The 18,237-nt window shown below is 26.2% G+C and overlaps 3 protein-coding genes across 11 annotated transcripts; 1 reads left to right on the top strand and 2 right to left on the bottom strand.

Moving 5' to 3' along the window:
• Positions 1-107: 107 nt before the first annotated feature.
• Positions 108-7,746, bottom strand: LOC122566295 (ER degradation-enhancing alpha-mannosidase-like protein 3). Of its 3 annotated transcripts, none has more exons than XM_043723421.1 (17): positions 7,611-7,746; positions 7,498-7,543; positions 7,111-7,211; positions 6,867-6,906; positions 6,661-6,773; positions 6,414-6,567; positions 6,206-6,334; positions 5,961-6,132; positions 5,720-5,877; positions 5,534-5,638; positions 5,104-5,448; positions 4,840-5,004; positions 4,656-4,772; positions 4,256-4,573; positions 3,969-4,182; positions 3,773-3,885; positions 108-3,121 (listed from the first exon to the last, which is right to left on the bottom strand). In XM_043723421.1, the coding sequence occupies exons 1-17, from the start codon at positions 7,742-7,744 to the stop codon at positions 1,397-1,399; spliced, it is 4,149 nt and encodes a 1,382-aa protein (XP_043579356.1). In that variant the 5' UTR covers positions 7,745-7,746; the 3' UTR covers positions 108-1,396. The 3 variants fall into 3 exon arrangements, with proteins under 3 accessions (XP_043579356.1, XP_043579431.1, XP_043579514.1); XM_043723496.1 differs by having other exon boundaries at positions 4,674-4,772; XM_043723579.1 differs by lacking the exons at positions 7,498-7,543; positions 7,611-7,746 and adding an exon at positions 7,280-7,419.
• Positions 7,747-8,141: 395 nt separating this feature from the next.
• LOC122566888 (multifunctional methyltransferase subunit TRM112-like protein) lies at positions 8,142-9,903 on the top strand. Of its 2 annotated transcripts, none has more exons than XM_043724814.1 (4): positions 8,142-8,282; positions 8,656-8,931; positions 9,046-9,147; positions 9,481-9,903. In XM_043724814.1, the coding sequence occupies exons 2-4, from the start codon at positions 8,854-8,856 to the stop codon at positions 9,673-9,675; spliced, it is 375 nt and encodes a 124-aa protein (XP_043580749.1). In that variant the 5' UTR covers positions 8,142-8,282; positions 8,656-8,853; the 3' UTR covers positions 9,676-9,903. The 2 variants fall into 2 exon arrangements, with proteins under 2 accessions (XP_043580749.1, XP_043580835.1); XM_043724900.1 differs by having other exon boundaries at positions 8,144-8,282; positions 8,700-8,931.
• A 156-nt stretch (positions 9,904-10,059) lies between these two features.
• Positions 10,060-17,978, bottom strand: LOC122566439. 6 transcript variants are annotated; one of them, XM_043723690.1, is made up of 12 exons: positions 17,727-17,978; positions 17,262-17,406; positions 16,742-16,864; positions 16,268-16,467; positions 15,786-15,995; positions 14,315-14,480; positions 14,173-14,239; positions 13,942-14,101; positions 13,628-13,765; positions 13,420-13,533; positions 13,103-13,317; positions 10,060-11,036 (listed from the first exon to the last, which is right to left on the bottom strand). In XM_043723690.1, the coding sequence occupies exons 1-12, from the start codon at positions 17,798-17,800 to the stop codon at positions 11,014-11,016; spliced, it is 1,635 nt and encodes a 544-aa protein (XP_043579625.1). In that variant the 5' UTR covers positions 17,801-17,978; the 3' UTR covers positions 10,060-11,013. The 6 variants fall into 6 exon arrangements, with proteins under 6 accessions (XP_043579625.1, XP_043579813.1, XP_043579718.1 ...); XM_043723878.1 differs by having other exon boundaries at positions 13,088-13,317; positions 17,727-17,977; XM_043723783.1 differs by having other exon boundaries at positions 10,060-13,317; positions 17,727-17,976.
• Between the last annotated feature and the right edge of the window lie 259 nt (positions 17,979-18,237).

Here is an 18,237-nt window from a genome sequence, read left to right as displayed (position 1 = left end):
AATCGATCTATGCAAAATAGTAACTAGTTTAATATACAATAAACTTTGTAATGTCCATTTTGGCATTCATCATACAAACTTTATATGGTAATTGCAGAACACAGATACTTATTATATACTTATTTATATAATATTTACATTTACAATCGAAGTCACATTCTACAGGATTGACCCAATATAATTTAGGATATATGTGTATATCCCAAATTGATTTGATTTAAAACATATGTATTTCTTGTGCATTTTATATGGCACATAATAAATCCAATTTTTACATTATAGCTTTAAAATTATTTTACAGAATATGCAATATAATTTGTAAACATGTTACAAATAGAAAACAGAGTATACATACATATATAGTTTTAAGGAAATTAAGATGCTACGAATTTCTAAACACTATTTGATATATTACCACTTCCATTGTTATTAACTTTGCTATATGACATGTATATACACTGTTATTTATACAATTTTATGTACATATAAGGCATAGATTATTAAATAAATTTAAATGAACAAAAATTTTTGTATTGCAATTGTTTCAATAATATTGTTATAAAAAGAAATAGATAGTTTCAAAGAACGATATCAGTAAGATTTACATTTACCAACTTCTTTCCTTAACAAAATATAGCATGTATGTTCTTTAAGAAAGTCAATGTAGTACTATTGTATTTAAGAAAAAGATTCACTTTTATAATTGTAATTAGAAATTATTTGTTAACCATTATTTCTTATATTCTTATTTAGAATACAAGTTAAAATTACACTGTAAACAAATAATGTAATATATATTATTTGTCAAAATATTCATTTACATTGTTACTCATGGCACATATTTTAAGTACAAAAACATGAGAAAACAAACCTGCAATTAAGATAATGAAAATTATAATCCTTTACCTAAGGAAAAAACAATATACCATCATTGTACTATCGTAGTGCACAAGAAATATGCTATGTTTAAATGGTATATATAAAATTTACATTCATTAGAACCTTAACAGAATATTCTGTCACAACCTCATTAGGATAAATGGTTTGCGCAGACTGTTTATCTGTATCATACAGTTTTTCTTTTCCTTATAATTTCACTAATTTATTTCAAATAAAAAATGAAATCAAATCAGATTTTTTCATAAGCACCAGTTTAACAGACTTTAAGTATTGTTCTGATATAATCTGGTCATCATATCACTTTTTCATTAGATAACTAATTCTTTCCTAAAATGGATTTCATATAAAAACATTAAAGCTCATTGCATACATGTTCAAATTTTGTGCAAAAATATCAAATGTAGTATGAATGGGATTGCCAGGCTTGTTGGCGTGAAAAATTTGTTCACAGTGTCGTTTAATATATATATTCGATCTTGAAACCTAAAAGTTTTCATTATAATTCATCGTCGATATGTTTACTTTTGTGTTTTTGTACATCGACTTTCTTACTTTTAACTTCATTTGTATATTTTTGACTATGTTGCAATTTATTTTCATCTACAGAATTATAATTTGAATTGGAAGTTTCTAGTTCTTGTTGAATATCAATGGACTTCGTATTTCCTTCTTCTTTGGATATTTGATTTTTACATTCTTTAGGCAGTTTAGAAGGTATACTTTTATAATTATTTAAATGTGGATCAACCACTTCTTTTTCAATCTTTTGTAATGCTTCACTATTATCTTTTCCTATTGTTTTAATATTCTGAGAACTTGTTTGTGCATCTGTTACTTGGAAATCATTGTCAGTAAGTAAAGATTCTTTGTGTGCTTGTTTGTCAGCACTATTATTATTAGTAACTGTTTCTTTAAAGTCGATATTATTTGATTGTACATTTTCTAAAGAATTTGTAATTTTAATAAAATCTACCAAAGAATCTATATTTTTTGTAAAGTCTTCAATTTTATTTTTTATAAATTCAATTTGATATTTTATTCTATTTTTTAATGTATCAGCTTTACTTTGATTTTGAGAGGAAACATTCAAAACTATTTTATTTGAATTAATTGCTTCTTTACTTGTATTTTCTGCTATGTCTCTTGAAACATCAATATGTTCTTGCAATTTTCGAATACTATCTTGTTCTGAATTTTTCACAGCTTTTTCTATTTCTGTTAATATAAAATGTTCAAAGTCTTCAAATTTTCCTACTTTGACATCTTCATTTCTTTTAGATATTTTAGAAATATCATTAGATTTCATTTCTGACTTACTACTTTCATTGTTATCCATCATAAATTCTGTGATCACAGAATCTTGCTCCTTAGGTTTTTTTAATACATCCAGTTTTTCAAAATTTTTCAGATCTTTCTGCCAATTATCAATTATCGTATCATAATAAGAATTTTTATCTATCATCGACTTTTCTAAACTTTCTTGTGCTCCATCAGCTAATATTTCACGATATTTTTTATGCACGGCTTTATTAACACGATCTAACAAGGCAAGATGCTCTCTAATAATTTCATCTTCCATGTCAAAAATACCTGGTAACAACTGTCTCAGAAACTTAAAAATACCAGCTTGCGCAATATTAAGTTCAAAAATCTTGAACAGTTGTTCAGTATTTGGACTCCCAGATCGCATTGTCTGCAATATTGTTGTAACCTTTTTCATATTTAAAACCATAATATCCATTTTTGTTAACAAATATTGTTTCAACAATTTTTGTTTGATAAAATCCATTAATTGGTCCATTTTCATAATGGACGGATTTGGTACAACTACAGCTAATTCTTCTAAGAACCACGCAACTTTATCTCGCAAAGATACTTTTAACATAGTATCATCTCCACCTCGTGACTTTACTATCCAATTGTAATAACTTTCTAATATAAAACTTCTGATTTGTAAGCCTGCTTTCTGTTTTACATCCAAATATATATGATTAACAAAAACTTCTTTCAATTGTCGCCATTGTTTCTCTATTAACGTGTTATCCTCCGATTCTTTCGTAAGTGGAACAGATATGTACGACGAACTGATTCTTACTTCTCCGCCAAGCGAATCTTTGATTATTTCAGCACGTAGATCGTAAAAAACGATTATGTCCTTTTCTTCTCCTTCGTGTTTAAGCTCAGGGTCCAAATCCAAATTTGTCCCACTGCTTGGAGATGTCTGTTATAAAAAAATATCTCTCGAAGTTTAGTTTCATTTTACAATTGTATAGAACAGATGAAAAATATGATTTTAGAAAATTATATATATAACGACTAATGATCCGAAATACAATTACTACGAATGTAGTCCTAAATTATTGCATAATAAAATAAAAAAGGAAATAAGAACATAAAAAGAATATAATATATATAGTAAATATAGAAATTAAACAATTTAATATCTTAAAAAGTATAAAAACTCAAATAACAATTTTCATTACATAATGTTAAGCGTAAGTAAAAAATATCTGTATATCAATATAAATATCGCAAACAATAAGAAAATATTTTTCTAAATAATTAAATATGGGTTTTTATGACTAATTTGAGAATAATGAATATTTTCATCTTATATATAGATATTATATATATATTACATTATATTATATTATATTATATTATATTATATTATATTATATATATAATATATAATATATATATATATAAACACACACATAATATAACATATTCGTAATATGAATGGTCTCTCTACAGTAAAATAATCATGAAAATATATATAAGCAATAACTTAATACCGCTTCATGTGAATAAAAATCCAAAGGAGAACATACTCAATGATAATAACTGCAAAACACCAAGAAATACAGACCTGTGGTGTCATTTGACGTGTAAGGAAAGATTTTAGCGATCCCTTTAACCGTTCGAACATTGATAAATCGGTGGGTGCTTTCAGTTGTGCATCTTCTTTTGAAAAGAAATTGCCTAGCAGATAAAAAACAGGTCAAATATTTGAAACAATAATAGCAAGAAACATATAATAGGACAAAAGAGTTACAATATCTTACTAAGAGTAACTGTAAGATCACCGTTTGCCACGGCAATTGCTTTTAATAGCTCAGAAGCCTCCATGCTAAACAAAAATACAACGGGAATAGTTACGTCGTCCACTTCTTTTCCATCTCCTGACATTGCAAATATAGGCGAAGTTGCAGCACTGGAACCATCTACATTATCCAACACTATTCCAGCAACAGCACCTGCTTGTTGGATTCGTCTTGCCTGCAATAATATTTAAATAATTAAATAAAAATTGTTTCAAAATACATTCACAATATGGATGGAATTTATTTACCTTTTCTATAAACATACAGTTACCCCGACCCATTATTGCTATCTTGCCTGTAAGTTTATCTGCATTATGAAGATCAGTGCATGCAGCAGATGGAAATGTAAAAACAACTTTCCCGGTTACTTTATTTAAACCCTGTAATTCTAATCCAAATTGCGCTGGTCCAGCTAACAGAGTAATTATTTGAGGTGGACTCGTGTTTGGTTTTACAAACGTGACAGCTTGTGGTTTAGCTTCAGTTTGTTGGGATTGCATTTTACTTATTTCAACCATTTCTTGCATGAATAATAAACCTTCTTCAGAATCCTGCGGTGTTTTTGCCTATAAAATAAATATAAATACTTTTTCTTTGTAAATTAATAAGATTATAATGAGTAAAATGTTTAAGTATATTGATAAATACAAAGAAACTTTGCTTTACGTTAGAAAATGTATGCAACAGTTGAACACGTCCATCTGCCAAAGTTAAAGCCGTTATTCCCATATCACTCAACAACCTTAAATGTTCCCAATTATTTGCCTACAATAGAAAATAATAAGTTTTAGTGAGTATTTAATACTTCTGTTTAATACAAGTATACCTTTACCTGAAATTGTGCAGCGCTTAATCTTCTTTTTAATGCATGCCTGGGATACACATCTTCAACCATGTTTCTCAAAGGCTGTCTTACTGATGCAGGAAATAGGTGCAGACTATTAGGGCAAGTACGGTCCATTTCATCCACATGTATGATATCTCGCTCAAAATCTTGCTTCATTTTATAAATTATAGACATTAGTTATACTTTAACCTTATATTTTCATGTTATTACATAATTTTTATTTCTTGCAGTTTAACCATTTATACTTACCAAAGAAATATTAGTTCTTATAGAAGCAAGTGTTAATGGCAATAGATGTCCCTCGGTTGTAAAAATAAATTCATCCAAATCTAAAAGTAGTTCGCCTGGCTCCGCGAATAACAGAAATAAGTATTTAAAAGTTTCTGATAATACAAAGCTATCCATTGTATCATCATGCTTATTAGTTCTAACATCTGATACAGCTGCATAACCACATGGTACTCTGGCATAAGTTTGCAGACTTTTGAGTACCTTACGGCCAACTCCTAAATAATAATGATCGCCAGTAGCACGATACAGGAAGTACGTTGATTCTAAAAATTCTGGCCTTAACGGATGATGCCCCCAGTGTACCTAATTATAAATTAAGAAACATATGTATCAATATTAAATTACAGTCTATTTATTCACACAAAAAGATAATAGATGTATTAATAACCTGAAAGTCAGTAGTAAATGCTTCTGGTATAAAATTATGTCTCTGCATAACTTGATATAACATTTCATGCGTTTCTACAGCTGGTTTGATATCACCTTTTAGCACCTAAAACAGTAAAATAAAAACAATAAAAACAGTAAAAGTCAAACATATATAGACATAAAAATCAAAGAGATAAAAGGCTACCTGCAAACCAGGCCAAAAGGCCAATAAAGCATCCATAAAATTTTTCGAGTTCGTATTTGGCCTGTGCATATGTACATCCAATAACATTGGACCTTGGCTTACATACTTCATTACTGCTTGATAATGTTTATTGAACCGTCCAAGATATTTTTCATCACCTATATTATGACCAAAAATTTAATTATATTACAATATATTTCATAGTAAGTTATAAAACTACAAATAATGTAACAATAATTACCCAATAAAATGTATGCTTTAAGGCAATACTCATAGTAGGAATCTATACCTGCTCCTACACCAGAATCTCTTCTTACCCAATCACCGGAATGTACATTTAACACAGACCCCATTAAATCAGTACCACGATGACGCATTCTCCATAAAACATCCATCGCTTTTTGTGCTTTTTCCTATTACATGTAATATTACTATTATAGATAAAATTTTCTAACCACTTTTATAAAATATTACAAAACATCATACTTCAAAAATTGGTTCTCCTGTTAACCTTGACAATGCTGCCATTTCTAAAATCATACTACCTGCACAGGCAGTACATGTTTCTCGTGATACTTCCAAAGGTACACCTTTCATACCATACTTTAAATTTATCTAAAAAAGATTGTATTAATAAGTATTTTTTTAAGAATACCCTTTTATATATAATTACAATTAATTAAAGTGTTATTACTCTGCCATATGGTATCCCTGTAGTTGTATTAAATGCAGGTAAAAATCTATATCCTAAATCTTTGGCCAAATTTAGAAGTTCACCTCTATACCATGGCATTATATCAGCTCTTTGTTGTAAATATTCTGCTAGTATGTGACCACTCAGAAGACCACTGTTAAATAAATTATTTTAGAAAATATTAATTGTTGAACAAATAAATATCTATATAAATTGTGGCAATATAAACAGGTGTTAAGCATCGTACCCCAGCATTCTAATATTAGTTTCAAATAGAGAAACAATAACATCAGTGTCAAAGCTAACATCTCTGACAACAAGTTTAACTGCATGTTCAAATTCCTCTAAATCTCCTAATACCTAATACATATTAAATAGACAAAAATTAGTTTAATATACATTTTGTTAAATATATCATTTTAATATAAGAAATATATGTAAACATTTTCTTACCACCAAAGTATCTAAGGTATCAACCAATGTAAGCGAAAAACTGAAAATAATATGTAAAAACGGATATATAGTCTTTTAATAAATATTTTGATAATAAATATTACAGTTAATACTAAAATACTAATACTACTTGTTAATATTAAAATATAATAAATCGCCTTTATTTAAAATATAATTTATAAAAACAAGTTATTCTCCAAATTTTTATTTTGCTCTAATATAAGAAATAAATTTTTATTCTTACTTTCCCAATGTAGAATCTATATCACCTCTATTTGGTTCTGATCCTCTGTATCTTCCTTTACAACTTAATGGCATTAATTCATCAGCAGGATATGCATTATCCTTAAACACATATTTATAAATAAATAAATTATAAACTAAGCATATAAATTACAAAACACGAACTTTACCTGTTTTAATAATTTCTTAAAATATAACTTATACATCTAATTTACAAACATTAAACAATTATATATATACAGAACCTCATAATACATTTTACATTTACTATTTTACCAACTTTATATTTTATATATTTTATTAAAGTTTTGAGATATTCATTTTATCTATTTTTTACTAAGAATTTATAAAACTATGTAAAACAAACGTTTTTGTATAAATTATATACCATATAAGCATTATATGCATGACAAAACATATCTCTTGCTTCTTCCCTATAAATAAATATAAAAAGTTATTATTTTTGTACGGATGTTATTACTTTTATATGTTCATACAAACTTTAATGCTTCCCGTTCTTCTTTACTCATATATTCCAATGGGTCATCTTCAGATGCAACTAACAATGCTTGTATGCTGCATCCAAACATTAGTAATCCCCAAATAAGTAAATCACAAGCCATTTTCCTTTGCATTAGAAAATATACTCCTTTTGATGTCAAGATTTTGTATTTGTAATAGCACACATTGTTTTTTATTATATTTTGTAATTTATTTTGTCAGAGTATCATTATTGCATGATAACAAAATAATGTGCTCTAGTGCAAATTGTATATGCACCAATCTAACACGTTTGTTACTGATAACTTTATCTTCCTGTCTTCTGTAGCATTTTTTGGTAATTATCATACAAGCACCATAAATTTAATAAAAATACATATTATCACCAATAAAAAAGAAATTTACACTATTTAATTATTGACATTTACTAAACGTAGTTTTAAATATATGTAGAAGAATTAGCAATTGAAAAGTTAAAATAAATGTATATTACTACTTGTTTTAGGTTATACAAGTTCTTGATTATTTTTGAAGCAGGTTGGTGATGTGTCAAAATATGACTGGCAAATAACAGCAGAAATATGTAGGTTTAAATACGATACAAAAAGAGATAAATAGGCAAGAATAACAGCTGATTGCGTATTTTCATCAAGGCCAGGTGATGTGGCTACTGTAAGTTTGATGTTCAAACGATTTTCCACCTTGGACTATGATATATACGTATAGGTTACGCACCATATGTTTCGTAATTTATCGTACGAATTGTGTCGAATAAAATTTTTCTAGAATTAATTTGATATAATTATTCTGTAAACTGTGTTTTGAAAAATCTCAACAAAATGTAATAGATTATTCATAAACAAGATAATAGCATTTTTTCTGAAAAGCTAACCTCCTAAAGTAAAGTGCAATTGAATAGGAGAAATCACGTGACTGTCACTCAATTTATCATAATAAATCTTAAATTTAAATTCTTATAATCTATTTTTATAGCGTGGAAAATTAATCCAATAATTTTCATTTTACCCATATTTTCTTGCTTTAGATATCATAACGAGAACAATTACAAAATTATTATTTTCGTAATAGAATATAGTCGTATTGAACTGCGTCTTGAGATTGGAGTATGCATAAGTCGGTAAAAGCCGGCATCAAGAACTTTTAACACAAAACCTTGACAACAAAATCATAATTTTTTCAAATTATTTCAATTAATAAAACGATCGGAAAATATTATTAAAAAATGAAACTTTTAACACATAATATGTTAACTTCAAAATGCTTGAAAGGTGTAACTGTTGGATATCCCCTTGGGATTGTTGTAAGTTTACAATATAATATACAATTTTAAGGTTAATTTAAACAAACCAATTAAAACATTTTATAATAACATAATTTGCATTAGTAAGGAAGGATTTTTTACATAAACTTGCAGGCAAAAGGTATTAAAGTGTCAGAAGTAGATTTCAATCCAGAATTTATTGCAAGAATAATTCCAAAACTTGATTGGGCTACACTTTGGAAAGCTGCAGAAAGTGTAAGTTATTACTCTTTTAAATGAAACTGCTAAAAATCTGTAATATACAAAATAGTATTAGTACTTACATCTATATTTCTTATTATATTGAATATTATATCAAACATATAGAAGCTTGTGCTATATATTTTGCTTTTAATAGTTAGTATAATTTTAAAAATAAAGTTTTTAATATACGAAAAAATTTTTTGGTTTACTCACTAAAAATTTAAAATAATAACTCGTAAACTTTTAGTAAAATATTTTTATTATTTGTTTTATGTACAAGTAATAAAGATACAAATTTGATAGCATATATATGTTAATAATAATATACTCTAATTATTAATGCAGATAGGTCATGTTGGAGAATTACCACAGACTTTGATTCAAGATTTTGAAACAAATGAGGAATTTTTAAAAATGGTTCATCATATACTATTGGAAGTTGAAGTCATTAATGGAGATCTACTATGTCCAGAATCTGGCAGAAAATTCCCTATTAACGATGGTATACCAAATATGCTCTTAAACGAAGATGAAGTTTAATGATTGATATTGCAGTAATCAAATTAGACGCCATCCATATCTTTTCTGTTTACAAGTACTAGACATTTATATGTTGTACATAAAATGTTTCATTCCTTTTTATAACATATATAATTTGATTTGACATCTTTGTTATTACAATTAGTATAAAATGATGTAATATAAAATCACTAATTAACTATAAAAAGTTATAGTAAATTAAATAAATATGTAAAATTAATCCTATTACTATTTTTTAACATCTTGTTTAATAATTTCATGTTATAGATAGATTATATGTTATCTATATATATATATATCATTATCATATGGATATAAAGAATGAAATATTATAAACTGATAAAATATCTCTCTCTCTTTATTAAATAAATTATTACATAAGAAGACTGATTATGAATATCTTTATTGTACAGATATGTGTAAATACAATGAAATACAACTTTGCATTATTGCAATATTCAGTATACATCTGTATATAATATGATGTTTATATTGCTAGTTATGGGTTGTTTTTTAATTCTGTTTCAAGTGTATTAATCATTTAGTTTAAAGTACTTAGGACAAAATCCTTAAAGCTAAATATGATTTTTGGCATTATTATAGTGACTATATTAAACACAAAATAATTCTGAAAATACCTAGATATATAGCTTTTTTATGTATTCACATTGCATAAAATCTGTTAAAAATAGTTTTGTTTCTGCAAATAAAATAACATGTATATGAGAAAAATCGCGTGGAACTTGAAATCTTAATCGTGAAATAGGGCAACTCCATTAATACATAACATTATTGTTGGCATACAATGAATATCTTATGTTAGTGAATATCTTGTTATTAATATAACAAAAACTCATACCAGATTAACAAATCTCATATGATAAAATACATTTATTATTTTAATGCTAGTATAACTTTGCTAATCTATTGCATACAACCCTCTATAACATCTAATTCATGAAAATGAATGAAAAATTATTTATTTTATGTTAGCTCATAAGGAAATATCTTGCAAAACGAACCTTTTGGATGGAAGAGTTGATAGAAACAAATTTGGCATTTTACATTATTAACTAATAGTTACTCAATAGCAATACATCTCACACACAACTCCAAATCACTATATATTTTACACAGAATACAATACCTAATTGCGTTTGAGAGAATGAGTTTCATGTTGAAATTTTGAATTACAGTAATTAGCTAATCGAAGAATTTATTTATTCCAGTTAATGTTACTTTCTGCATATGTGGCAATACTCAAAATATAGTCAAAATAGATTATTTTATCCCTCCTAGTTTCTTCTCAAGTTAAAAAGCTATAAAAATAGCTCTCAACTAATGTTTCAGCCACAGCCCATCTGTTATTAATTTTTATTCACATATTAGATTTTCTCAAAGGCAGGATTATTTTGGATTAAGCTATGAAAATACTTCTGTACATTCATTTAACTATAGCATATATAAAGCTTTTTTTCTTGTTTAGTTTATCATTAGAAACCCTTTCTTGGTTATAGCCTATGTCATATTAATCATATGTAATAATGACCTCGAAATTTGCATCATGGATATGCAATTTGTATTTCACATCTATCGTATATAGTAATACGATTCAAAACATACATAGTATACAAAATTAATAATTTTCCAAATATTTTTCATATAATTAATTTCTTTATATCTTACATTTGTTCCAAATACTTTCTAATACTGAATATGTTGTAGATTTATGATTTTCATTATAAATTTTACAGTTATAATAAACAAAATCTAATCTAATTGTAAAAATTGATGATCTTAAGGATTTCAACATTGAAATGTAAATTATAAAGATTTCTGAATTATAGTTTACATTTGTCTGTTTAAAGAACTTTAGTAGTTTCTTTTACTTTTTGTGTATAACTTTAATACGATGTGCATAATTTGCAAAACATGTCTATATCAAAAAATTAAATAAGGACATTAAAGTTGTCCCCAAATACTTCAAAATATTTGTAAGCTAAATTATTATAAAGAAAAACTACCAATATACAAACTATATTACAAAATATCTTTTAAATTTACATTTAATTTTTAAATATTTCAACATTCCATTTTTTTAAATTAAGACAATTGCTTACGTCAAATTTAGAAAACAAATGTGCTATACCCTAATTGAAATAATATTATCATGGAATTAATTGCTATTTCTATTACAAGTATTTATTTAGTAGGTTGCATATAAGTTAATATTATTAAAAACTTTGTTTCTATTTGCAAAAAAATTGATTTCAATTACTTTGTGTTCAATACAATGTTCAAATAATTTAAAATATTCCAAAATTTTTAAATTATTTGCGAACATCTAGAGACTTGGTCATATTTATACTTGGTATATATTAAAAATGACAAGATATGTCATAAATGGAAGCATTACGATTTTCCAAAATTGATAATGCATGCTAATGATGATGTATTTTTTAAATCACTTAAAATATGTATATCTAAGTAAATTTGAACACTCCTTTACATATACTTTCATGAATATGCACAATGAGTTACAAAGGTCTACATACACCTATTGAATTATGACACTAAAACGCACTTTGTCACAAAATTATTTATACTTACATATCAGTACAAAGTTATCTTAAATATTATGTATTTCTAAAATGAATTAAAAACATTAAAACATTTAACTTATAAGAATTTTGAAATAGATTTACATCAGAGTTTACAAAACTTTTAATTTTATCAATACCAACCTGATAACAGATCATTATTGATGCTTACAGAGAGAAGGGGGGGGGGTTATAAGATATTAATAATATATAATAACATATATATATATATATATAACTTTTGCAACATTGAATTTTATATTTTTTTGCTTCCTTTTTCTTAATGCAAGTAAAGGTGAATAAATTATATTACATTGTAACAATATGTATCTTAATGTGTCAAAAGAACTCATAGAACTAATTATTTTTACTATAATATTTTATATTTAAGGGATGTATGTAGACTTTTGTAATTGACTGTATCTCGTTTGCTATCTTATAGACAAACAGTTAAAATTTATTTTTGATGTAAAATTAATATTCTATAGTGAACATATAAAATATTAACTTGTAATAAAGTAACCAAATATTTATATTAATATAACTTCAATACGAACATATAACAAATGACTTTGAATTTAGCAATATAGAATTAACAATAATTGTTTATTTGTATTAATGGTACTAATATTGGAAGCTTTTATTCAATATATAAGAAATTAAGAAATGGATATTTCAAATAATTAACGTTCAATTGATTTATAACTATAAATTTGTATAATTTATATGAAGATATTAAATAAAAAGCAGTTTAAATAAAACAGATATACTTTCAACTTAGCAAACATAAAAATTAACAAAGAGACAATTACACATATTTCATTTACCACGACTTTCTGTATTCGAAATATTTCTTTGAGAATATATAGAACCTTGAGTTAATTCTCTCAGTGCACCTTTTCTCAATTCTGAATTAGGTCCTTTGGCAACACACCGATTTCCGAAAAGCAAAGTAGCATCATGTCCATTAGCTATTGTTTTGTTATATAACTCTTTACTTAAGAAACTTGGATCTGGTCCTGACCATGGTGCATAATCAGGTCTAAAAAAATTGTAATAACAATAATTCTATTTATTTTTTATTTCAATCATGCATATATATAGCAAAAATATTAATTTATCGAAATGAAAATGTTTAACTTACAAAAGTAAGTCATTATTAGCTCCTTTTGGTAAATCAGGGTTTGGTCCAACTGGTTTTGTCAAATATGGAGATTTATATTCATTGTCCTCTGTGGTACTAGTTCCTCGAGAAACTCTGAAAATGTTATTAATTATTATATTTTTTATTTTTTTTCCTAAATACGAAAAATATTATGAACATGAAAAGATATAATAAAATTTTTTTGTACTTTGGTATTTCTATTTTATTTTTTGAACGTTTAGATTTTTCCGAATTTGCATCCTTAACTATTTTCTTAATTGGAGAAGCAGTTAATTTTACAGCTTCGGTTACTGGTGGACTGTCTTTCCTTTCGTCACTTCTACTGCTGCAAATGTTACATATACTTAATAAGATGTTATATTTTCATAACATACAATAGATTTACATATAAAACAATTGGAACACTATATTTATTTATAAAAAGTTTCTTAAAACTCTACTATACATGTAAGTAAAAAATATCAATTTTTTCAATTTACTACTATTTAGATATGTTGTTACCTTGGACTGCCTGATGTACACAAAGGTCTTGTAGCTTCTTCTGTAACCATGATATCTAATATGTGTATTGCTCTCTCTTCGTCATAATCAACACTATCCATAGCAAGCATTATTACTCTTTCTGGTACTGATTTATATTTCTCCATCAATCGCGTTTTCACTAATAAGTTATATTTCAAAAATTCAAATATTGCTATTAATATTTTAAGGAATAATGTTAAATATACCTACTTTTATTTTTCTCTTCTAAACTTTTCATACGCGGTGGCGGAGTAGGTACAGTTTGTTCATTGTTTATCTGCAAAGATAAAATATAAATTAGTTCCTAAAATGATAATGTCAACTAAACCTACAAATAAATGTAATATATTACTTGCTCCTCCTCTTTTCTTCTTAAAGATTTAGGAGCTGTAGGATTTCGTTTTTCATAGCCTAGATCGATTAATTTTTCAGAAGCTTTTTGAACATTGTTGTCACTTTGTTCCAAAATATCAAGCAACATGGTTTCTTCTACTTTTGGGAATACATTTTTCAGGTACCTGTACATATAGTATTTTGGTATATAACATTTACTGCAATTGTTTTACAATGTACAGAATATAAATATGGACAGTCTACAATACAAGACTGAATTGTGCAAATGATAACTGATTTATAAATCAGACAAAGATATGATGCAAATAATTATTAAAACAAATTAGATATTAAAATAACATTATTTTTAATGATTAATAACTAAAATTTACATAAAACAGTAGTAACAATAATTATTTTGGTATGCACATGTGATTGATAATTTGACATTATACAATATACAATGTTATTACAAATTTATTAATATCAGTAAATTGATTTTAAAAATAGTAAAATGACATATTTTGAATAAGTATAGATATAAACAAATATAGATATTTAAAATTACAGTACACATGCACATACTGTCATGCTTAAACCACATTTTTATTGAATAAATGAGTTTCTTATTGCATGCATAATATATTGGTACTCTTTTTCTCCGATTTTGTTGATAATACATAAGAATGATATTGTACATTCCTAGGAAACTCATTTACTAGTATAAAGATTTGGATTACAACAGGCAAACAATATATGAAAGAAAAATAAACTTTATGATCGCTACTAAAAACTAAAACAAAGAATACATTGATGATATAAAACTAAAACCAACCTATCTATGATTTGTGTAAAGTTTACACTATCCAACATGTGGTGTACTGTAAACCAGGAAGAAACTGAAATGAAAAATGAATTCCAAATGACAATACTACGTATAAAAAAAATCAAATACAAATTATAAAAATAAAAAATTAAACATAGAAAGGAAACGATTAAAAAATAAAAAAAGAATTACTGGTCTTTTGATATCATTCTTTGGAAACTACTTAATACAAATTTATCTACTACACAAGATGTAAATTCTTGCAACATATTGCTATAATTATTTTATAAAAAAATTTTGCATTCTCACATTGATTGATTGCTATATTATTGTTTATAAAATTATAACAAATTTTAACACATTGCAGATGCACAAATATTTAATTTCTGATCATACAATGTATAGAATTAAATATATAGATTTACTTATAAAGAGAAGATCTTTGAGAAAGATTATATAAATAGTCTGCAATGTGTACTGACACATGCTATTACTACACAGCACTGTATGGTCATATACATAAAATATATCAGATATTCAAAATAAATCAATATTTATAGTGTTCTATCTTGTTATCTGATATATTTCTTTGCAACTATCACGAGATACAATATCAACATCTAGCATCCATATCTGGTGAAATTTATATAAGTATGGGAAAAACCTAAGTTTTATTTTGGGGGAGTTAGGGGCTGGCCGAGCCCCACGAGGTGGACTCAATGTTAGAGCTGCATGTATAGCATGTGGTGGTAATCGCCATCTTGGTATTGCATAGTTTGAATGCACTCCCACAGGTGTGCATGGTCCTGGCGCACAAAGAGGATTCTTTTCCACTTGTAAAGCGCTGACAACCAAAGCTGCTCTGTTATGGTATCTGAAAGATATCAGCTACCACCTTAGCACTATAATTAATACAGTGCCAACAAAACTCATTGAAAAGAAACTAATATATAATTAGAAAAAATGTAACTAAATATGCATGAAAGCATAATTTTATATGTGTATGTTAATATGGTTTGGGTTTAAAGACATAGAAATTTACATTAATATAAGTAAAAGATTAATCAAAATTTTTGTTAATAATAATATATGATAACATGAATAAAGATCTAAATGTACATATGCATATTAAATTCTAAAACTTACTTTTTCAAAAGAAGTCGAATGTGAGTATCAGAAACTGTGGGAAACATAGCATTGATTTTAGCAACTTGTAATTCAGAATCCGAGTTCTGTGTTAAGTATGTTTCCATATTCTTTACTGGAGTTGGAGACCCCAACGTCATATCCCCAAGCCTGTTTGTCATTGCACTAACTGATTTCAGCGATAATGGAGTTTTCAGATCCTATATAAATTACTTTCCTTAGATATTGTTAGATGTATTAGTTTCATATTTAATATTAGAAAAATATGTTTAATAAACAGATACATAATAAAGTTACAAAATTACTTAATATAAAAATTTCGTATATATAATAATGTTGTTTACAATTTATCTACCCACATAATTATTTTTCTATGATGAAAACTTATTAATAAAAATTTAATTGTATCTTCAATTCAATATCAAAGTATCATATAACATACGCAATGTACATGTACAATTATAAGTTACCTACCTGTAAACTAGGAGGTAAAAATGCAAGTTGTGGATTATGATAAGGAGACAGTGTTGGATAAATTTGTGGAGCTCTGTGAGCTCCAGCATAACCTAAATGTCCACCACCTCCATTTCCTCCAGTCTATTATTTTGTTGTACATGTTATATTTTATCCAAATGCAGCATGTGCATATGACAAAAACACATATATTGGAAGTGCAATTATGATCATTTTAATACATGCATAAGTGCAATTTTAAAACACCCAAGTATTTCTTCACATATAAGAATGGATATATTTATTGCGTGATAATTAGGCTGTAGTTTATGGAAAATTTAAAAGTATAAAAATGTATATAATACATATAATATGAAAAAACGTATTATAATAATAATCGATAAGTAAAATCAATCTCTACTTATTATTTATACATCATTAGTTATGTTCACAAAAATATGAATTTTCACATATATTTGTGGTCTACTGATGATCCAATAAATTTTACAGTTTTAACATACAGCAGAAATTATCTACTGACCTGCATAGGTATATCTTGGGAAGTAATAGTTGTAGCAGAACTCAGTGCCATTGAATTTTGTGATTGTATATACTGAGAATACTGCCAATATCTTACTCTTGGATCTTCCCATGTTGTTGTACGGTTAAAATGATTTATAAAATATCTGAAAAATGTTTTAAATTGATTTGTATAATAATTAATAAGTTATTTATTGCACATTTATCACGTAAGATTTGATTGTAACCATGTATAATATTTGATATATCGTATATTGCAAGTAAACCAAAAAGGATCATTTAACAAAAATAATCATGTTCATTAATATTTTCTTTACTAGTTTGTATACATTCAAAAATCGAATAATCAGTAAATCATGATTGCGTAATATTAGCTTTTTGCACCAAATAAATACTCCCATCCAGATTTATTTCTTCTAATAGTAGGTAACGAAACAATCGAATATTTTCTAAAAAATTTACATACGGACGACCACTTCGAATATCATATCTGCATTCCCAACCGGGTGGCAATTGACTCCTGTCACTTTCTTCAGCCATCTTTGCGTATTTTGATAACTCGAAGTAAGTTCTTCCGGAACTAATGTTACGTACTCACTATTACGATTAATTAAATTTAGTTATATGAAAACACAATTCAATCGTAATTAATCTAATTTCAATTTAAATTGCTATATTTATTAATTCTTAAATATAAAAATTTAAAGTATTATTAATTATTATATTTATTGTATATTAAAAAATTACTAAACATTCACCAATAATAAAAATCTATGTAATTTACATATGATATACAACACATAAAGGTAAAGTTACATATCGTTAATGATATTTAACAATATGTAAATTTAATAAAAATTAAGTATTTGCAATGTAATTAAGTTTAAATATTTGTTCTTTTTCTGAAATTTAAAATTGTCTGATATTTATATTAAATACAATCATATATGTACATATTATATTTTAAATGTAATATA

Source organism: Bombus pyrosoma, linkage group LG1, assembly GCF_014825855.1.
Source record: "Bombus pyrosoma isolate SC7728 linkage group LG1, ASM1482585v1, whole genome shotgun sequence".
Taxonomy (NCBI): domain Eukaryota; kingdom Metazoa; phylum Arthropoda; class Insecta; order Hymenoptera; family Apidae; genus Bombus; species Bombus pyrosoma.
This window is presented reverse-complemented; position numbering and strand designations above follow the sequence as displayed.